General features: G+C 43.1%; 1 protein-coding gene across 6 annotated transcripts in view; it reads right to left on the reverse strand.

Annotated features, from left to right (window-relative positions):
• The window catches only part of CA5B (carbonic anhydrase 5B), a 40,634-nt gene extending 18,894 nt beyond the window's left edge, over positions 1-21,740 (reverse strand). For 2 of the 6 annotated variants that reach the window (XM_033104831.1, XM_033104824.1), the window contains exons 1-3: positions 14,768-14,875; positions 7,149-7,342; positions 2,300-2,497 (exon numbers count right to left, since the gene is read on the reverse strand). In XM_033104831.1, coding sequence (XP_032960722.1) covers positions 2,300-2,497; positions 7,149-7,281 — 331 coding nt within the window. In that variant the 5' untranslated portion in view covers positions 7,282-7,342; positions 14,768-14,875. Of the gene's footprint in view, positions 1-2,299; positions 2,498-7,148; positions 7,343-7,722; positions 8,084-14,767; positions 14,876-15,019; positions 15,125-21,642 lie in introns of those variants that run through there. The other 4 variants (XM_033104847.1, XM_033104843.1, XM_033104851.1 and 1 more) reach the window with 4 other exon arrangements.
• Between the last annotated feature and the right edge of the window lie 1,481 nt (positions 21,741-23,221).

Genomic DNA, 23,221 nt, shown 5'->3' on the forward strand with positions numbered 1-23,221 from the left:
TATTAAAGATTAATGATATCTTAAAGAAAATAGTTGTCAAAGCAGAATGAAAAGGGATTATCTAGTTTGGTCCTTCCTGACAAAAAAGTGGGGAATTAGTACTTCTCTACAATTTTTATTGCATATTTTGTAAAAGGAGTGTGAGACTGACTCACGTAGGGAAGGGTAAGATCAAGCAATGATTTAGTTAGTTGTGTTTGAAGGTATCTAAAGAGCTATTATGAGAAAAATGTTGGTCATTTGTTTTCCATATGAGATTGCCCATGCAAATGGGTGGATAAGAATGATAGGATCTATTGTTCAATTCAAAAGAGAAAACATGACTAAAAAAAATAAAACAAAAAGCTATTTTCCTTGAATAATCTTGGGATTAACTCACTTGATTCAGAAACCCATTAAAAAACTTCCTATGATTTGTAACTCAATGAAGCAATACTATATTGGCAACAATCTCTAGACTGTCAAGGTCCTTAGAAGGCTGACCATCATTTAGGATCCTCAAAAGAAAAGAAAGGTTACCAAGGACCTAGCTGGGATTGAGACTAATTAATTGAGAGGATCGCTATGTATCCAGAGTGAACGTATGAGAGCTGGTGTTCTCTAGATTGGGTCTGCCCATTAGTCTAGTTCTAGCAGGAGTAATGGCAGAGCTCTAAGGGGACAGTAGAGCTCACCATAATGCAAGATGGTCATCTGGAACACAGGACTTTAGCATAATGTTTTGAAGATTTCTGGACTCGTTATACAAAACGCAATATTATACGCTTCCGGTTGAGAAAGGAGCATCCTCTAGGATTTTAGAAAAATTAAGAAAGGTACCAATGAATCTGGAGGAAAAAAAGAGTAATTTCTTCTTAGTTTGAGAAATGTAAATAAGATGTTCAGGGTTTGGGGGCTGTGTAATACCATGGAGGAGAAAGAAAAAATGGGGGACACCATACAGACACCGAAGCCCTTAAGGAGAGACTTGAATACTTCCTGAATCACAGCAGAGAAGTATGTCAGAGGGAAGAGAAGCAGAGAGAGATGAACCCCATGGGAGGATCAGTCTGTTTGCAGTTGGGCCACAGGGCCATGTCTAAGGATCAGAGCATCACTAAGAAAATGTAAGGAAAACCAAGATACAGTTGAGAGTCCTAGAGCCAGGATAAAATCAGGAATGATCACTTCTATTTATGCTTTGAGTCACACTTTCACTTCATTCATGAACACTTTCACGGACTCATTTCCTTATATTCATGAGAGGAAATTAATTTCCCTCAGATCAGGGTTTCTCAATCTCAGCTCTATTGATACTTGAGGCTGGATAATTGTTCACAAGTGCTGCTATCCTGTATGTTGTAGGATCTCCAGCAACAGTCCTGGCCTCGACCCACTAGATGTCAGTTACACCACCACCTTCCAGTTGTGACAACCAAAAATGGCTATAGACACTACCAAGTGTCCCCAGTCCCTGGGAAGAAAGAGGTGGCAAAATTGTCACTGGGTGATAACCTCTCCTTAAGCCTCAAGAGACATTATTTCAAATAATAATTATCCCAAGCTAATTAGGACTATTTGATACCTTCAAATTTGGCTTGAAAAAAAAAAGAAAAAAGTACCCTGCATAGAATTAATCACATTCTGTTTTCAATAGACACTAAACGTTTCAGGTAAATTTTGAAATCATTCAGATTAGTTTAATCTGGGTAAGCTGGAAAAAAAAGGGAAGATTCAAAAGCAATATAATACTACGACTTTAAAATCTCTTTTAAATTGTGTTCCTTTTAAACTAGGTAACATTGTTTAATTAACAAAATTAATAGAACGTGAGTTTCCATTTTTCTAATATATAACAAGTCTTCACTAGTCGTTAAGATTAACCCCATGCACACAAGAGTATTCTTTTTACCTCGTTTCAAAGGTATTAAAATCTGATCATTAAATCTGATTCAACAGTATTACCATTTAATATAAAACTGTCTTGTAAAGTCATCAAGCAGAGAAAATTAGCACATATTCATAAACACATACAAAATAAATTTTGGACAAAGCTTTAATGTCACACCTTATCTTCTATATCAATTATGAATCTCTACTTAAGATATGTATATTTATTAATAAAAAGTACTACCTACTCGTAGAAAAAAAGTGCATAAAAACTAGAAGGGACTGTTTTCATACAATGAAAACGTAAGTCTAATGAGTCCCATTATTGCTAAGAAGAGGCCCATGTTCCCCTGGAGGCAGTGTAATGTGGCCTGTGCTGCCCTGAAACCGTCCCTTTAACTCCAGATGAGACTCCCAGTCTGGCTCTCACCTGACTTATCTGTAGAATCTTCAAATTCCACGAGGAAAGAGTACCCGTTATTCCAGATGTGGAGGCAGGTGGCTGGGTCATAAGAGATGGTGAGCGGTTTTAAGTCAGGATCGAAGACACTGTCCCTCCATCGGATGTTGATGGGCGACTGGCGCTCGCCCCCCGGGACCAGGTCCACACGCTCCCAGAGTGGGTGCACTATGAGAAAGCACATCGGGACTGTTATCGGGGGTCCCCTATCTGGAATCACACAGCAGGCAGTTCCATTTGTGGAGAGCCTGTCGAGACTAATAAAAACGAGAATTGTCAGGGCTTATCTGCTTGGGGGCTGCATGGACTGACTAAAGCAGAGCACACGGACATCAGCAGGTCAGACAGCCCCTTGCAGAGGCAGCCTTGGCTGTCTTGTCAAACTTTGGCATAAGGATTATTTTAGGCTGATTATTTTTAAGAAACAACTGACACATGAGAAGCTCTGAAAACTGAGTAGAAGTTACCCTTTTGTAAGAAAGTTACATTTATAAGGGAACTCTCCATTTGTAAGGTGTCTCCCTCTCTGTACCAGGAAGAGGAGGATGAACAAATCTCTAGAAACTCCAACCACTCTGACCTTTCCTTCTGCTGAAGTCACACTGCATTCACTCTCACACCTTTTAGCACAGAAACATGCCTCCTACCTCATTTAATATGTATTTGCTTCATCTGCTCAAAGGGCCTGTGTCATCTCCAAGTCCTTAGGACCTGAGTCCTATACTTTTTCTACAGGCATAGGGCTGAACTTGGTACCATGCACAAAGGAGGCACTTAATGCTTACTTTACTGATAAAGAAAACCGAACAAGTTGACACTAAGGCTCTCTACTCTTATCTCATACCCACAGTCTCTCCAACGAGGCAAGCAGGTTTACTACAAAACACTTCCTGCATTCACATGATCACATCTGCTTCTTTCTCATTTCTTAAAATCTTACCAGGTTCTCAAGATCACCTCAAGCCCATTCCCTGACAACCCCACATTCCACTAAGTACCCCTTCATTTGCTGTCACCTCTCTGTACCTGCACTGTCTGACATGGAACCCACTCAGCCAGTGTGACTAGTTTAAACTGAGATGTGCTGTAAAACACCTCGGGACCCTAAAAGATTTAGAATAAAACAAAGAACACAAAATATTTCATTTATAATTCTTACATTCAGCTCATTTTAAAGTGATATTTTGGATATATCGGGTTAAATAAAATATATTAGTAAAACTAATTACACCTATATATTTCACCTACATATATCTGCTATATTAGAATGCCACAAATGAACAAAATTTACTGTCCCCCTCACCTTCGCTGAGACGTAACTGACCTATTATTTGTTCTTTTTAAAATGTGGTTATTAGAAAATATAGAATTCCTTGCATGGCTCGCTTTTGTGGCTGAAATCATTCATCTGCTGGACAGCTACTCCATGCGCTTATGAGCTTCAACTCCTGAGCCTTGCCACGGACTGTCCTTCATGTTGAGATGTGCTATTTCCTCACCTAACTGAAGACGATCCTAGTAGAGCACAGGGACTGCATGGACACACAGGGACCCCCCCTGTGACCTTGCTGAGGATGAGCACAGAATCACGCGTCGCCTCCTTAGAGCATCAGGACTGAACAAGGCACTTTGGTCCTGAGCCGGTAACCACAGCACACACACGCGGTCATCAGCACAGAGCCCAAGTACCCATTTCCTGGTGGTCAGATCAGTGCTATTCCTTAGTGCCTTGTGCCTGCAGATACCCGAGGCCCTAGCTATGATGCCAAGCGGCTCTTCACCAGTCCCGTTTCTCAGGACCATTTGAAAGACGACACAGTCTGCGTGTCCTGGGCTATTGTCTGCAGATTCACAGAATTCTTTGTGAAGAAGACACTGCGAACAAGCTTTTCAATACAGCAATTACACTGAACATAGTAGATAGGTTCTTAGAAACTGTGACTTTAAGCAAAAGGACCTAAGGAAACCAATTTTACCACAGGCTCATTGATACACAGAGATATGCCATACTAACTTAACCCTTGTTCCTATCAGGTAGCCTATGCTAAAACTGGTTAGTCACAGTTTCCAAGAACTTATCCATGACATTAAGTGAGGACTTACTGTCCTATTTGTCCAGGCTTTATTTGTGTTCCTCTCAATTAATGGGAGAAACAACACAAGAACTTTCTAACTCAATTCAGTTATAATGTAGACCAGTCCCGTGAAACAGACGATGCACATTTTCACTGTGTAAATGCTAGCCACATGTGGCCATCAACTTTGTTTTTAAAGGGGGGGGGGCGCAGCTCACAGGGGCCCATGTGGGGATCGAACCAGTAACCTTGGTGTTAGTACCACCACGTTTTAACCAACTGAGCTAACCGGCCACCCTGGCCATAAAATTTTAATAAATTTATATTTACATGGAAATACACACCTGGGGCTAGTAACTGCATTTTATACAGCGCCATTCTAGTTTCGAAAAAGAAATGTTTCTCTTCCTTCTAAAAGTAAGGCAATCATGACACGGAGAACTACTGGAATAATAACAAATCGATACCATTTCCATTGCAGATGGTAGTCTTTGTACTTCATTAAATTAAGAATTAACATTATTCAATGTATGTTCTCGTGGTCTAAGATCTCACACCTGAAGTTTGTTATGTGACAATCAGGCTAAATTGCAGTAGGTGATACACTAAGTGAAACTGATTTTATTTTCATCTTGGGTAATAGGTGCCAGCCGTTTATCTTTATTTGATCTTACCAGTCCTCATAGTAAGGACTGCCAATATTTACTGTCTGCTAGTTGAGATAGCAGCAAACAGCAATCTGAGTTGAGAGCCAGGGATTACTTGGGGGAGGGTGGGGAGTGACGGTAACTCAGGGAGCGTAAGCTCAGTGAAATACTGCTTCCTGAATGTGTCATATCCTCTTCCTTCGTTTACAGCTTATTCTGCTTCACCCAATCCTAAAAACGATCAGACTGAGACACGGGAGAGAGGCGCCGGGCCCGTGGGGACGGTGGTGACAACGCTCTCAGTACCAGAAGCAGCTGCCAACTGGGAGTCTCGCAGGGTGGCAGGCGCAGCGAAGAACTTGCCAGGTACCTTCTGTAAGCCTCAACACTCTTGGGTCATTCCTGGTCACAAGTGAACACTCGGCCTTCTGGGCTCCTGAGCTCCCAGAAACAATGACTACTGACTTTATACCACGATATCAGAATAAGACGTGCTCAGTGACCCAGGCAGGGCAGCAGAGAACGTAATATCCTCCTGGGTGACAACAGGGACGGATGGTGTGAAATGCCCAAAACAAAATCAAATGGTGACTGCCATGTTTTTCTTTTCTTCCCCCTTTTTTTCATGTTTTTCTTAGTAACTTACAAACAAGAACATCTGATGTGGAAAAGTCATCCAAGGAGGCCCCCACATTCCTAAGCCACCACCAGTTTTGGTGTTTTTTTGCCGGCATAAAAGAAGCAACACGATCCCAAAGATACGAGCATACTGGATTTTAGACCTTACCTTTCAGTTCTCTGTTAAAAAAGTAAAACTTTGGCAACCAGATAAATGTGACAATTGTTTTCCACTAGAAGACTTAGACCGCAAAGTGCCAGTGGTGAGAATGAGCCAGTGTGGGGAGGATGTAGGCCGCCTGGTGGGAAGCCACGCCCAGCAACCAGAGCAGATCAGGAGAACAGTCAGTGTTGCAGGAAACAAAATAAACTCTCAATACAAATGTATTTATGAAGCAGTTTCAAGGTAGGGGGCTTGGCTAGATTAGCATGACTAATGAATTCCTTTTCTTAGGTGCATGTGGGGTCAAAGAGCATAAACCCTGAGGAGGAAAAGTTAAAAAAACCTAGGATTTTGGAGAAAGCCAACATTTAAAAACTGTGTTAATTCAAGATGAAACGTGGAAAATTTCGAAAATATACTTAGATTTTCACGAGACACCTCTCCACCAGCACACACACATTACCCTCTCCTGGCACCCCGGGCTTCTCTACCAGGTTTATTTCGTCCCTCAGGGGACACTCGGGAATGTCGGAGACATTCAAGGATGCCATCCAACATCCTACAGTGCACAAACAGCCCCCACAACACAGAATGACCCACCCTATGCCAGCAGTGCCCCACGGGAGACACGTGGATGGCAACTCAGATTTCAGCAGCGGGACGAGGCAAAAGGGTTCCGGGAAAAGCATCTGCTGTTCTCTTGATGTGCTGTGTCCACAGCAGAACACACACTTGGCAAGCTGGCCAGCTAGAAGTAACTGCCATTTGTAACTCAGGAAGGAAGATGCCAGAGTGTGAGGCTACTCTTCTGAGCTGCTTGCAAACATGAATATGCAACTTCCAGAATGTTACGATTCACAGAAATCGTTCGCACTCTGTGGATCAACCTCAGTGAAGAGACGACAGCTAACAAGAAACAATACACAACAGGCTCCCAAGTCCTTGGAACGGGGACATCTTCCTTGTGCTATTTCTGCATGACATCATTTTAACATGTTACAACTGTTCAAGGAAAGGACTTTCTAAACCTTACTGTGCTAATCATTTCACAGTATGTATGTGGATCAAATCGCCACTTTGTACACTCAGACTTACTTACACATGTTATATCGCAATTATATCTGAGGAAAGCCTGGGGAAAAAGAACTTTCCGCATTGATGGTAGAGGACAAGTAGAGAAACAAGTAGCCGATTCTCAGTCTAAAGGCGTAACAGCCCCCCTGGAATGCCACTGACATCCTACCTAGAAGTCCTAAACACGCATCATTCTTACGACGCAACAAGCCTCCTGCCCTTTAAGGCAGCCGTGTACTCACGGGCTCGGTTCCGGGTTTTGTACGTGCAGGTGTAGAGGCTGCAGGGCCTCGCTGGCACAGACCTCGGAAGCTGGAACCTTCTCCACAGCCATTTGTATGGAGAGCCTTGAAGAATGACCCTCAGGCTATTCATCACCCCCACGTTTGGCCGAAATCTTGATCAGCTCCCGAAGGACTGGCAGGAACCCAGTAACCTAGAGGCAGGACAGGAGGAGAAGCTGTCAGCTGTAGGCACTGACGATCACCTGGAGACCTCTCAGTAGGACAACATTCAGACTATGGATACACGCCATGGGGTGGGGGGAGGGACAAGTGAGAGCCAATCGGTCATCCATTGTCCTCAAACTCACTGGTGCCCCTAGGACGACAGACCCATCTGCTGGCGGTCTCGTCCACTTTCTGCTCCAGCCTGCACACAAGCCGCATGGACTCAGGTTTTCCCCGTCCGGTCGCTCCCTCCATGGCACAGCGGCTCCTCCTGCCCTGGCCCACCCTCCCTGCCTCACGGCCTGGTGAATTCCTACCCTCCCTCTGATGATCACATCCCCCATCATTTTCTAGAAGCCTCCCTCGCCTGTCTCCTCTCGCGCTGAGCCCAGTGGCCTCTTCTTGGTCAGTGCTCATCACAGCTGAGGTCAATCCCTCGCCAGGAATGTGATTCACGACTCCATGTCCTTAGTATCTAAGCCCCAGTGTTAGCCACTGAGTCTGTCTTGGTCACAGCTGCATCTCTTAGGGATACGCTGCCTGGTACGCGATGGCTGCTTGATGACCTGCATCGGCTTCCTTGGTGATGGAAAAGATGGAAAAGATGATGGAAAAGACCCTCATTTCATGAACCAAGAACTATGAAGTGACTGCCGGCATGTCGCGGTATTAAGAGTTTCTCCTTTCCCTACGTGCCACCACCACCTGTGTGTGGCTTATTAATACTTTGGAAACACTTTTAAATGCTTGTCTTCCAAGAGGAGGGTCCCATATCTGCCCAATAAGATCTGAAGGACCCCCCAAAGGTCTGACTGATCTGAGAGAGGAACCTCTCCGAATATGGACCTAACCTGGCCTCACAGGGATGAGAATTCTGCCGGTAATCATTTTCCTTTCAGCATGTACTGCTGTTTCCTTTGCTCCCGGCACTGTGTTGGGTGCTGGGATGCTAAGATGAACAAGGTCACGAAAAGGAAGTCCCGACCCATGCTCCACGTGGCTGACCCTGCAAACCACGATGCCAAGTGAACGAAGCCAGACACAAAGGTCACATGTGGTAGGATAACATTCACACGACATATTTAGAAAAGGGAAACCTAGACACAGAGAGCAGTTTGGTGGTTGCCAGGGGTGGCAGGGAGGGGGAGATAGGGACTAGGTGATAAATGGGTACAGGATTTTCTTTTGGGGTGATGTAATTGTTTTGGGACGAGATAGAGGTGGTAGTTGAACAACACTGTGAACGTTCTATTGCTCCTGAATGAACACTTTAACACGGTCCATTTTGTGGTACTGAATCAGAAAATAGCATCGTGGGGAAGGGAAACCCACACGACTCCGGTTCTCAGCAAGTGTTAGTGCCTCCTCGGGGTGCCTCCGGGTTCCTGGAGGCCTTTCCACAGTGTGCCAATACCGGGGGAGGGCAGGTGCCAACAGGCACAAAATAGAAACTGAGAGGGCACTAAACACAGGTCACTGGCACACTTGAACCGTATCGTTCACGCCATCTTTCCAAGAAGAGTGTAAGATACAAAACAGCACATCAGGATGCCCAGCAAGGAACAGAAAGGAGGCCCACGGTCTGATTCCACCCTCCCCTCTCTTCATCTACTGCCCTGCTAGTCACGGGCTGTGAACTAGCTCTTCTCCCCCGTTCTGCTGCCGTGCACCCCGCCAGATCTGAGCTGGAGGGAAGAAGGCCAGACCCAAGGAAAGGCGAGAAAATTGTACCTGCGGTGTGTCCAGTGAAAGCAGGAAGCAGTTACTTCCTCTTACTACCCCGAAAGGAACAACTGTGGGCTCCAGGCAGAACTCTTTATAATGAATTAGCTATTAACAAACCACGTGCCCGGATTGTACGTGAGGTGACAAGGCGTCAGCCTTCCAGTCCGGGGCTGTGCGCTCCACTGTCCACGTCACCTAGCAATGAACACGCTGACCTCGGGGACTGGAGATTCTCGCCACCGCATGAAAGGGGACCCCAGGTAGGGAGTTCGTGAAGCCCACGGAGGCTCCTCACCTGCAGGGCTAACTCCCTACCTGAGGTTTAGGCCACTGACACCTAAAGTAGGTTTTCCCTGCCAAAAAGTGTTGGAAATTCTCAAACCAAGTTAATCACTTTTGTTTATCGTTTTAGGTGCATCTTTCTAATTTATACATTGTGGAGGGAGCAGGTATGTCAAAATGTACCCTCATTCTGTTCTTCTTCCCGTTGACTTCTTTCTGTTTCTGACTTGAATAACGAGCGATTGACTGTCTCAGGCAAAGCAGTGTGCCGAGTAAAGATGGAAGTCGTTTCCCCCATTGCCACAAGCTTGCAGTGTACAAGCAAAAACTATTTAAGCAAATAATTTCTGGGTTTTTGGTTACCTTTTTTATTGTGCTAAAATGTACAAAATGTGTATAACTTTTACCTTGTTTTACGTGTTTAATTCAGTGGCGCTAAATACATTCACAACGTTGTGCACCCATCGCCACTATCTATACCCCAAACTTTTCCATCATCCCCTACATATTCTACCCGTGAAACAGTCACTCCCCATTGCTCCTGACCCCCAAACTCCAGTGACCTCTATTCTACAGTCTGTCTCTATGCATTTGCCTATTGTACACACGTCACATAAGTGGAATCATGTATTTCTCCTCTGAGTCTTCCTTATTTCATTTCACATAATTAAACAAATACTTCATCAAAGCCAGACGTATTGACAGCCCTGACTCACTGAGAACACGGGGCAGAGCCTCTAAGTATCAAGAGGTGGTGAATCTGAACCATGTGTCATAGCAGAGAGACAATTTTAACAGGAGGGGCAAAGGCAGAGAGATGGACAGCAGTAATGTCAGCCTGATGAGGCCATTTGGGGGGGGCGCACAGGAGCCAAGGCCGGAGAGGACAAGAGAGGTTGCAAAAGCAGAACCTGGGTTTATTCAGTAACTAGTCTCAGCGCCATGGGGAGGTGGGCAAATATGCAGAAAAGGAGTGCTCTCTTGCGTACAATCTAGATAAAAGAAGAGACTTAGTAATTCTTGGGAACACAGTGTCAACTACAAGGTATACTCAACAGAAGGGACGCGCTGGTTTGTCCTTCAAAGATAAGGTGGTGATAAGACAAGGGGAACGGCAAGCCTGACCAGGTAGGGAGCGGTGCATATGAGCAGGCATGCTCCTGGCCGACTCGGGGGGCTAGTGAGGGTGTGAGGCCTGTTACCACCCAGCTCCAGAGCCAGCAGGAAAGCCCCGAGGAGGCTGAGCTGGCGCAGGGAGGCTGGCACTGACATTCATACACGCCAGGGCATTTCATACACGCCAGACACATTTCTAGGTTCACTGGGGAACCAAGCAAAGTCTCTACCCTTGTGGAACGCACATTCTAGTCGGGGCAGACAGACAGCAAATGAGAATGTAATACCTAAGACAGTTGTAGAGACAATTACATTAAAATATGTCAGTGGAAAGCAGAACAGGAGAAGATGAATTTGGAGTCCACTGAGAAGGGCGGGTTGGATTTTTAAATACATTGCTCAGGGGAGGTCTTATTGAGAAGGTGAAATGTGAGCAAAGACTTGAAGGAGGTAAAGGAATTCGACCGATGGCTATCGGGGGAAGGGTATTCCAGGCAGAGGGAATTAACTGCTGTGCACAGGCTCTGAGGCGGGAGTGTGCGTGGCACATACAAGGGGCAACGAGGCCAATATGGCAGGCGTGGACGGAACCAGGAAGACGGTAGCAGGAGACGAGGTCGAGGGGTACTCGATGCGAAATCAGGAGATTTCTAGGCCACTGTAAAGGTTCTTTCTTTAACTGAGATTTCTCACCCTCGGCATTGTTGACATTTCTGATCAGACAACTGTGGTTTCGGGCCGTCCTGTGCGCTGTAGGAGGTTTAGCAGCGTCCCTGGGCTCTAGCCACTAGATGCCGGCGGCACCCTCCCTCCAACAGTGACAACCAAAAGCATCTCCAGACATTGCAGATGTCCTTTGGAGAAGGGGCATCACCTCTAATTGGGAACCACTGCTCGAAGAGAAATGGGGACACAATGGAGTTTTTAGAGCAGAGGAGGGACAAAATCCGATTTATATTTCTAAAAGATCAGTCGGGGTGCCCTATTGGAAATCGACTAGGATGGGAGGCAGGAGAGAATCAGGGAGACCATTCAGGATAATCCAGGGGCCGGAAGTAAGGACGTCGCAGTGGTGGTGGTGAGAAGTGCTTGGGTGTTGGCTGTACCTTGGAAATACAACCAGTAGGACGTACAAAAAGGGCGTCGAGGATGACTGGATGAAATCAGTACTCAGATTTGGGCGTGTGGAATCTGAAATGAAATTCCCACAATCTGAGTGGAGAAAATGAAGCACTGAACCGAGCAGTGGCAGTACAGATGGACAAGGTATCTTGTATTCAAGAGATCACCATTTTGGTAAAAAACAGAACAAAACAAAACATGGGTTTGCACTGAACTGGAGGAGAGAAAAGGGAAGTCGTTGAGGAAGGCCTGGTGGTGTTACAGACGGACGATGCTGGTGGTAGAATGAGAATGAATCCCTGAACAGAGAAATAGAAACCCGCACAAGGAGCAGGTGGGGAGGGAAAGATGGCACTCTTCCTCCACTTCCATGTTGGATTTGAGCTGCAAGGGACAGCTGAGAGGAAAGGTCTAGGAGGGGAGTTGGCAGTACAGCTCCGGTGCAGGCAGAGGTCATGAGGCTGGAGACAGAAGGAAAACCCCTCCCCCAGGAGTAACAGGTGTATGGAGGGAGACTGACAAAATGGAGTCATTAGGAGGCCGAGAGATGAAGAAGGAACAGCCAAAGGCAATTAAGGAAGGAAGGGAGACTGGAAGGTCAGGGGTGAGGAGGGTTCCAGCAAAATCCAAATAAACAGAAACTCAATTTAGCTAATGCTAGGCTACAATACCTGTAACAATATATGAGGTTATACGCAAGCCTAAAGCCAATCCCCTCTGTTACATTAAAATGTTATAATTTCTTGAGAGGTGGTTATTGAAACTTACTCAGGACCCCATAAACCCAAGCTCGGGAAACCAGAAATTATGTATAATGATCAAACATAATACATAGAGATGTACTACTACCATACATTATCGGATTTCACAGATAATCTGTTCTTTCTTAAGTCTATCCTTAAAGCTGGGACTGCTGGGAAAGTTAACCTAAAAATAAAAGGCTGAAAAGTAAAAGGCAACAAGCATTTATTTGTGATTCAGAATAATAGCTATTCAGGCAGCACTGACTCAGGCAGAAGCTCAAATCGTGTTCTGATTAGGAGGTGAAGGCAAGGGGTTTTTATGGAAAAAGGGAAGGGGGATAAGCACAGGAATAGAAGGCATTTCTATGGGTGTTAATAAGCTAAGGAAGGAATTTCTACAGATGCAGATAAGCTAACATAGTGATGCTAATTTAAAGAATGTCTTTCATTTGCAGTCAGGTAGTCATGTCTCCTTTCCTATTATGTTTGGGATACAATGCTGCTTTAGGCCCAGTCCAAAGGTCATCTGCCCCATTTTAACATACCACAAGTTTGAATAAGACATGCAAGGCAGTTCTTTTGGCAGCTCGCCTCAATTTTGAAGTAGCTTTGTTTAATTTTTACAGGACCATGGGCTGAATGGGGTCCAGGAGGGCTAAGTTTTCTGTACTACACGCCTTTGCTGTCACTATGTATGTATGTCCTTGGATTTTACTAACTCGTGTTATCTGCTGCTTTGCAGAGTTAGAAATGTGTGAAAACAGATTCTGAAAGCCTTGAAAGAGTCATTCATAAATCATGTACTTATTAAGTGACAATTTGAACTCAGCCTGATCAAGCCACTTATACTTATGCAAAAACGACGGGAAAAAATCACCTACTAAAGGTTACTACAACTGACAAAAATTCCTTGATTCTTATCAGATTGACCCATTTTCTCACCTCCTGATATAGAAAGCCAGGATCTTGCAATTCTATTGATTTAAATTAGAAGTTGTGTTTCCATGTCTTCACTGGGAAAGCTCAGCTTCTTCCTCTCACCCACTTTTTTTTTCTGAGTATGTTTCTAATCTGGGGTTGCCAAAAGTTTCAAAATACATTTCTAGTAACTGCTTCATGTGCTGCAACTAACTGCCCCCCTCCCCCGCGGCCCATGAGATGAAATGCATTATCTCCCTTCCATCAGATTTTCGCAATATTCATATTCATTCAATCACTCACAACTCACTCAATCTTTATTGCGTTCCAACTGTGAGCCTTCACAGCCTTTCACTTGGCTCCAGCAAGGTGTGAACAGTACAGAGAATGGTGCCTGCTGCTCTTGGCCTTTTGCTGAATTTCAGTCCTGGTACTGATGTAAAATTACCTCAGTAAAGGAGGAAGGCCCTAGATAGCTGAAAGGTTTTACCTCTCCACCATACCTGGTAACAGTGACCATTCTTCTGATGGATGTGCAGAGGCAGGTCTGGGGCAGTTTCCCTCACCAGAGAAATCTGGCTACTCCTTTCCATATTCCAGCAAGGCTTTTAATAGCAGAGTGAAGATGGCCAGATTATCAGTAAAAGAAGTAGGGGAAGGAGAAAGCAACGTGGTTTTCAGTGGCTGGGAGAGAACAAGTTCTATCCATATTAAGGTGCACACATTAACTTCGTGTACTTCTCAAACTTTCCCAGTTAAAATACACGGGAGGGAAGGACACTTACATGAAAATTAACGAGTTGTCACCAGGGCAGTAGCATTGAACACTGAATACCACAAAGACTCATAGCCGTCAATGTTTGTATTTGGGAGGTTCTCCTCCAATTCTGGGGCGGGGAACAAAACAAAACGGCCAGAAGGAATTTCTGAACGGAGAAGGTTGAGATTTGTCCCCCAGACAGAACTGTGGTGCTCATCCCTTGCCTTCGGGGTGGCTGTGACTCCGTCCAGCCCTGGTATAGTCAAGGGAGGGAAGAAATACAACGTCTACCCAAGTTAGTCCCGCTTGCCGGCACCTCGGCTCGTGGAACTGCAATCTCAGATGTGTAGCCCTCACCCGTCTCCCGCTATTACACAGCACGTTAGACTTTCTCGAGTTATTCGCATCCAACCAGCCCTGGCAACACTCCCTCCTAAGGAAAAGCCCTCACGCCCCGCACAAATCCCCCGGGGCAGCTGTTTTCCTGGTAAGTGCAAATAACCATAAAGTGCAGCCATCTGGTTGGCGACTCCCATAGAATAAGAGGGCTGCGGGAGCAGGGGAAGGGCGATGCCCTACCAGCCTCCCAGACCATGGGACGCCCCGCCGGGACCCCAGCAATACTCACAAACAGCTGTCGCGGCTCCGACAGCAGCGGGGTGGGGTTGTGTGAGGAGGGTCCTGGCCCTCCTGGAGTCGGCGGGCCCCCACGGTAGCCCCCACTCCACTCGGCCGCCCGCCCTTACCTGAGTGTTTTCGCAACAGCACGAACCTTGCGGCTGGCTCCACTCCCGAACTGCGGCTCGCTAGCTTAGCCATCATAGCCACGCCCCCGCCACGCCCCACGGCCCTGGCCACGCCCCATCTGTATGATCACTCCCCCTCCACGTCCTTAATTGCTGCCCTAGTCACGCCACTCCAGACCGTGCCCCTCTCTGCTCCTAGGCCTGGCCACTCGCCTCCCGCCACAGCCACGCCCCTCTCAGCGGGCCACGCACCTGAGCTCCGCCAGGGCCCGTTCTGCCACCTTGTTGACGCCCCCGCGCGCCCCTCGGGCTCCGCCGCTCCTGCAGGGCCAAGCCCCTTGCCCTCCCTTTCTCGAGCGGGACTTGGTCGCAGGAATTCGTTGTCTTGTGGGCGGCCCCCAACTTGTCTCTAGAGAAACCCTCCCCCGCCCGGGAACTGAGCGCTGGCGTAATTTTGTCGGGTGAAATCAGACTGCAGGCTTAAGAGCCTAGTCTAAAAAAATGACTTTCCTAGGGTTTTTCCCATTTCCAAACCTCAAGCCGATATACTGAGGGCAGGTTGCTCAGTAGGGAAACGCAAACACTGCACGAATCAGGCAACCGTGTTCCTTCCTGCTAGTTTTCATGTCCATGTTACCCGAGTTTCTTCGAGCCAGTTTTCACGTCCTCTAAACTCGAACGTGTACCGGTGTTCCTTCTAGTTCCCCAGCCGATCATAAAGTTTAGGCAGATGAGTGGCGTGAACAAAATTCCCGTATTTCCTGACGTCTCCTGCAGATGAACTTTCCTAGGCATTCAGTGAGCTCTTGCAGTCTAGAGCCTGTCGAGGCAACACATTCAGGTTGAAACTCTGGTTGCAGCTTTGCATGCGCTCAGAGATGACTCTGCTAACCTTACTCTCCCCATTTACAATTCTGGGTCCACAAGAAAAATGGGAAGAGGTTATAACCAGCCTTTCCACCCCTGTACAGAAATCTCTGATTCATCCATTCAAGTCATACTTATTTTTTTTAGTACGGGCTCCCCTGACAGGTCTCAACGAGCTTACAGTCTGAAGTTAACCCAACTTGAGTTCAGATGTGACAAGAAATGACAAGAAAATTAAAGATGTGGCAAGGGAAAAGTGGAAAAGGATTTGGTCCCCACAGGTCTTCTTGATTTCATTAGTAGGAATATTTTTGGGTAGCAAACATAGGAAATAACTTTTATAGGACTTAGTACACTTCTTTACACAATAAATTCTCAATAAATCTTCATTGAATATTTACCCTTTTCACATGTGTAGAAAGATAACACTTTTCCTTCCTAGCAGTAAGATTTGCTACTGTTATTTCTTCATATGCCAACAACAAAACTTTTATGATACATATTTAGTTACTTTTTCTTCTCATCCTCCATTCCATTTCAGCCTTGAAGACAGTGGGAACATTCAAAATGTTGCGCTACATGGTGGTGGCGTTCTATCACTTATACACTTTGTTCTCATTAAAAAGCTGTGGCATTCAATCTTTTACACAAGTTGTTCTCATTAAAAAGTGAATTATACTGGGGAAAAAACGTTGCGCTAGAAGGAACAGAGAAAAGAACAAGCTTCAATAGAACACCCTGACCCTCAGAACCTCACCTCATTTATAAAATGTTTCAACTGTCATAATTTTGCCTGGAAAATGAACCACAGAAATTGCTCCAAATACAGCTTACATAACTTAGAGTTGATTTTTGTAGTTAGTTCTACCTCACCTTCTTCCATAAACGATTGGAGGCAGCTTACTAAAATACAGACATTACTAGATAAAATAAATAGTTGAAGGAGCCAGGGAAAGGGGGACTTAATGGAAGGAGAATAACGCAGCCAATGTTTAGATTAGCATTTAAGTATACAGGCCATCAGATCCAAGACAGTTGTTTAAGGTGGGCCACAGATGTTTTTCAAAATATATATTTTTTATTTTTCAATTACAGTTGACCTACAATATTATTTAGTTTCAGGTGTACAACATAGTAATTAGACATTTATATAACTTAGGAAGTGATCACCCAGATAAGTCTAGTACCCATGCTATACTTGTTCTGTTTACAACTTTGGGTCCAGAAGAAAAAAAAATTGAAGAGGTCATAACCAGCTTTCTTCTCTGCTGTCCAGAAATCTCTGAACAAGCACTCCGAGGGAAGGGCTCTCTCCATTAGCCATTCAGTCACTCATTCATTCAAACCATATTTCAGGTACTATATTTCAGTGACAAATAAGACAAGCCACAGGAGCTTACAGCCTGAAGTTGCCCCAACTTGAGTTTTGATACAACAAAAAATGACAAGAAAGGAAGGAATGTTAATGGGGTTGATAGATGGAAAAGGATTTGGTAATGATAAAGTTGATTTGTGTATCAGGACCCATAAAACGAGAGCCACCCGAGTGGCCCGGCCCACGTCACAAACCGAAACCTGAGGCAGCCTGCACTTACGGGACACACTTGTCCAGGAAACCTAACACACCAATCGCAGTCCTCCCACCCCGCTTTAGCTGGCTCACCTCACCCTAGAAAGCAAGGCCTGCTAGCCTTACAAGAAAAGCCCCGACCACCTAGCCCATCCCGCCTTGTTTCCGCCTTGCCTCCTCTAATATTCTATAAAACTCCCTCCTGCCCAAAATCCCTCGGGAGGAGCGCTCCGCGTGTGACGCACTGGACTGCCCAGTCCACAGGTTGTTTTCCCTTGAATAAAGGACATCAAACTCATTATTACACTGTTTTAGTTCTGTCATTTGACAGTAACCACAAGTCTTCCTGATCTGATTAGTAATATCTTTGGGCAGAAAACAGAGGAGGCCATTTTTATACTTACTACAACCCCTTACACAATAAATTCTCAATAGATCTTTATTGAATGTATGCCCCTTTAACTCATGTAGAGAGCTACACTTTTTCCCTCCATAGTCGCACGACTGGCTACATATAATTCTTCATAACCAGCAATAAAGATTTTAGGATCACATATTAATTCCCTTCTCTTCCCTTCCCACCCTCCCTTCCATTTCTGCCTTGAAGACAGTGGGAACATTCACAAATGTTGTACTAGAAGGAACACAGGAGAAAAGAACCACTTTCCAACAGAAGGCTTTCATTAGGCTCACTCTGACCCTGAGAATTCTGCTTCATTTATGTAAAATGTTTCAAATGTCATTCATTTCTTGCCTTAAAAAAAAAAATTACAGGAAATGAGACCAAATACAGACTGTGTAAGTTAGTATGTTAATTTTTATGTAGTTAGCAATAGCTTATTTCTTCCACAAATGATTTCATGCAACTTTTGAAAATATAGACAATACTGAATAAAAGACATAGTTGAAGGAATCAAGGAAAGGGGAACTTAAATAAACAAATAGGCAAGCCACTGGATCCTGAACTTTTTTCTTGTGAGTGCAGAGGAAATCGTCCTTGTTAAAGGTGGCCAGAGATTTGACTGTAAGCTTCTGAGTTCTCATCATAAGAGAGAATGACAATCATTTTAAGGTCTTCTAGTGTTCATAAGATATAAAAGCTAGGGCTTTTGTTGGATTGAGTAGTTTTTCTTGACTTTTAGTACCAAGAGAAATCCTGATTCCTTGTAAGATGATGTGAGCTAAGTGGGAAATAAGTCTCATAAGGAACTACACACCATTCCTGTCAGTGCAAACCATTGCTACTAGGTTGGTGCAAAAGTAATTGCAGTTTAAAAGGTTAAAAGTAATCGTAAAAACCGCAATTACTTTTGCACCAACCTAATACAATCACAAAGCACAGTGCATTAAATCAGTGCTATGAACTATCCAAGCTTTCCAGTTCAACTGAGTGAAGTACACAAGTCCTGAATGGTGTGGCCTAATCCAGGGTAGCATTTAGATTGCTGTTACCCAGGATGACAAGTAGGTTTCAACTTGCATGTCAACCCTGATCATTCATAGAAGCTTCCTGAACAACTATGCTGGGAAGTTTTGTGGCTGAGTCCACACTCAGAAGGAAAAAGTGTTATGCTTGATTAACATTGCTGGATGGATGAGTGGCTGTGAGTGACAACCTATCCAACAACTCTGTAGGAATAGAGGTCTTTCACAGTCCTCTAAAAGTGACATTTCTAATTATTGAGCTGTTGAGAATTACTGTATGTGGTAGAGAGTACAAGGTCATTGTCGCTGGCCAAAACTTCAGGGCAGACACTTTGAGATATTGATTAATTCATATACTTTGTATATCAACCAGGAGGAGAGTAGTTTAATGTGCTGTTAAGAAAACGAGAGCATGTAACCACAGTGGCCAGATGCCCCCTCCGCCTCGCTATAAAGGGTGGCTGGCAGAGAAAACACACGTGGGCAGGGCGAAACACTTCTGGGTAAACTCCAACAGGCAGCCTAATAGGTGATTTAAAACCAAAAATCCTATTCCATGCATGGCTGCAAAAATTTTAGCCTAGAAAAATAAGCATTATGTGCCAAGACCATGAAAAACTTTCAATGTAACATCCACGAAGCAGTGTAAATAATTAAACATCTAGGAGAAAAATATCAGAAGACTCAGTAGAATCTTGCTTTTACAACATGGAACTCATTATGATTTATTGGTCTCTGTTACCAGGATGAGACACACAGATAGGCACATCCATTGCAGTGAATGGCCTTTAAATTCCCACTTTAGGAATATAACATTGGAAAAATTACACTCACTCAGTTTGTTTAATTTTTGTTTCCAAGCAGTAGTAATCAACTTTCACTGAAGTAAAAAAGAATGTTAGCCTGTAGAAAAATAAGTCAAAGTTCATAATGGTTATGGCTGTTAATTATCCTACCAAATTTGATGTGCCTTTCTTTTTGGAATGTTTTATTTTATTGGGGAATACTGGGGAACAGTGTGTTTCTCCAGAGCCCCTCAGCTCCAAGTCATTGTCCTTCAATCCAGTTGTGGAGGGCGCAGCTCAGCTCCAAGTCCAGTCGCCGTTTTCAAACTTAGTTGCAGGGGGCGCAGCCCACCATCCCATGCGGGAATCGAATCGGCAACCTTATTGTTGAGAGCTCGCGCTTTAACCAACAGCCATCCGGCCGCCCCTTGATGCGCCTTTTGAACCTCCTAGTTTCGTAAGATTTTCTCATCTTAAAATAGAGCATAAAATATCAGGATGAAGACAAAAAATATCCCAAAGCCTTGTTTATGATAGATCCTGAAAGTGCTTTTTTTTTTCTTTCTGTTTAAGAGAACAAAAATGTAATGTACCTCAAGACACTTCATTCTCAACAGTTTTAGACTTCTTAGAAATCCAGTTTATGATTAAGATTAATCAATTCAGTTATATTCACCAAACCAATACTCATGGGCCACGAGAAATATAAATAACTCTTACTAAGAATTGTTTTAATCCTATCATCAATTATTCTTATTTTCTAACTAGTTCTTTTGGAACCATGTGATCCATCCAAAGTTACACAAAATCCAATTTTTTTATCAAAAATCTGTAATTGAACATTATTATTAAAAGCAACCTTGGAGTACTTATCAAGTGCAAGGGCCAAGCATTAGTACTAGTGTAAGATGGTGAATGTACACTGCACAGTGATACTGGCAGTGTACATGCATTTCAATGAAAGGAGTTTTCACACAGCCCCAATGCAATAAACTGGAGGATGTGGAAAGGGAGGACTGCAGGACCCCAGTGGGGACACAAGGAGGGGAGAAGTGGCTTCCTCCCCATTCAGCATTTATGGGAATTACCCCCCTGGTCCCAAGAGGAAGGTGCTGCAAATATGTGTCCTTTTCTTGTAAAGAATTTTCAATCTTGTTACTTAATACTAACAATGAAATGTTGACCCAAGAGGGGGATATGTAAAGGGGATAAAATCTCAGTAAAATTTTATATTAAAAATTGAAGCAAGATCTTTTTCTACAAGCCTTAAACAGAAAGATAAAATGAAATTTTGATTAGTCAAGTCAGATAAACTAGATAACGGAGGGCAAAATTAATCAGTTATGGTAATGATATTCAGATTTAATTAGAAAATAAAGATCATAGGTTTGATTATTCTATTTTCTTATTAGCCATATTAATAAGAAGATGAGATTATTATAACAGTAAATTCAGAATATAAAGCAAATGATAAAGTATAAGCTTATATAGTATATGTGATGAAAATTTATACATTGTATCCCATAAGTTTATTAAATGGTAATCTTTAGAGAAACATTAGTTAGGCCTTTAACTGGTCCTTTTTTCCTATTTCCTAGCTGTGTTAATGGAAATAATACCAAATAAGAAGAATGGGAGTTAATTAAGGGAAACAAAGATTGATGAAATCTGCAAATGGATGTTACACTGATGGTGGCAATATGGGGAGAAACTTTCACATAGAGCTTTGAGCAGCCACAGAAATTTTTGTGTGGACATATGTTTTCATTTCTCCTGGGTATATTTAGGAGTGGAATTGCTGGTTCATATGCTAACTCTACGTTTAACATTTTGAGGAACTGCCAGAGTGTTCCCCGAAGCAGCTGCACCATTTTGCATTCCTTCCAGCAATGTATTAGGGCTCCAGTTCCTCTATATCCTTGCCAACTGTTTTTGTTGGTCTTTTCTATTATCGTCATCCTAGTGAGTATGAAGTGGTATCTCCTTCCATTTTCCTAATGGCTAATAAGGTTGAACATCTTTTCATGTGCTTATTGACCATCTGTATATATCTTCTTTGGAGAAATGTCTATAGAAATACTTTACTCATTTTTAAAAATTATTTGTTTTCCATTACAGTTGACATGCAGTATTATTTTATATTAGTTTCAGGTGTACAGCGTAGTCGTTAGACATGTATATAATTTACAAAGTGATCCCCCCACGACACGTCATATTTAGTGACTCACCAGATCCTGTGAAAGAGCAGCATTTCCAGTAGAGTGAGGAAGAAGACAGGAGTCCATGTTATTCGCACCATTATGTTGTACCTTTTCTGATAGGACCACTACAATGAAACAAAACAACAACATCAACAGTTAGGTATTACTGTTAAAAAGCAGGAGAAAAATTTTAAATGATGCGTAGAGGACATGAAATATAGGATTGCTTACCAGGAAAATGCAAGAGAATAATCACATCAAATTGAAAGGTGGAACTAATAACTGACAAAGAATACCTGTGCACACCCAAATTGGTGCAAAAAAATTTGAGGAAAATGAACATTTTGGCAGAAAAAAGGGCAAAGCATGAAATAAGCAATTTACACACAAAAAAGAAAGAAATACAAATGGCCATTCAACATACAAAATGTTCAGCTTTACATGAAAGAAAGAATTGCCAATCAAAGCAGTATTTACATACTGCTGTACCATTTGTTTTGCCAAGAGTTTTGGGGACCATATCTGGTGGAGGATGCTGGAAAATGAATACACATAAACTACAAAAAATATGCACACTGACATCACAGTTTTAAAAGGAAATAAACGTGTACCAAAATCTTACATTTTAGAATGTGTCCCCAAAATTAAAATTTTAAGAATTTCTACCAAAGATATTATTACTGTTTCCCCGAAAATAAGACCTAGCTGGACCATAGGCTCTAATGCATCTTTTGGAGCAAATATTAATATAAAACCCAGTCTTATTTTGCTTTAATATAAGACCGGGTCTTATATAATATAATGTAATGTAATGTAATATAATATAATATAAAACTGGGTCTTATATTAATTTTTGCTCCAAAAGATGCATTAGAGCCGATGGTCTGGCTAGGTCTTATTTTCGGGGAAACACTGTACAAATGAGCAAAAAATTGTTAGCTTCCAGAGTATTTATTACAACATTTTTATTACAGTAAAAAAGGAAAATAAGAAATTAGATTTAAAAGCATATGATTCATTAAAACTATTATAGAGGAATATTTAATGACATACATTGAAATACATTGAAAACACACTAAGTTCAAGAGAAAAAGTGACAAATCTTCGTAGTAGTATAATATCAGTTTTTGAAATTGTGATATACTAGACATGTAACATGGTATAAATTTAAGGTGTACAATGTGTTTATTTGACACACTTACATATTGCAATATTACTACCACCATAGCGTTAGCTAACACCTCTATCACATCACATAATTATCATTTCTTTTTTGTGGTAGGAATAATTAAGATCTAGTCTCATAGCAACTTTGAAATTATAATATAGTATTGTTCTCTATAATCATTGTACTGTGACTTATTTACCTACTGGTTGCAAGTTTGTACCCTTAAACATCTCCCCAATCCCAGCCCTGGTAACCTCCATTCTATTCCCAGTTTTGTTTTTAAGAAATCTATCTGTATTCTCTCTCTCTCTCTCTCTCTCTCTCTCTCTCTCTCTCTCTCTCTCTCTCTCTCTCTCTCTCAGACCCAAGGCTAAGAAAAATATGTTCTAAATATTTAGAAAACATTAACAATGGTCATTGATGCTGGTGGAATTACAG

This window comes from Rhinolophus ferrumequinum, chromosome X, assembly GCF_004115265.2.
Source record: "Rhinolophus ferrumequinum isolate MPI-CBG mRhiFer1 chromosome X, mRhiFer1_v1.p, whole genome shotgun sequence".
Lineage (NCBI taxonomy): Eukaryota > Metazoa > Chordata > Mammalia > Chiroptera > Rhinolophidae > Rhinolophus > Rhinolophus ferrumequinum.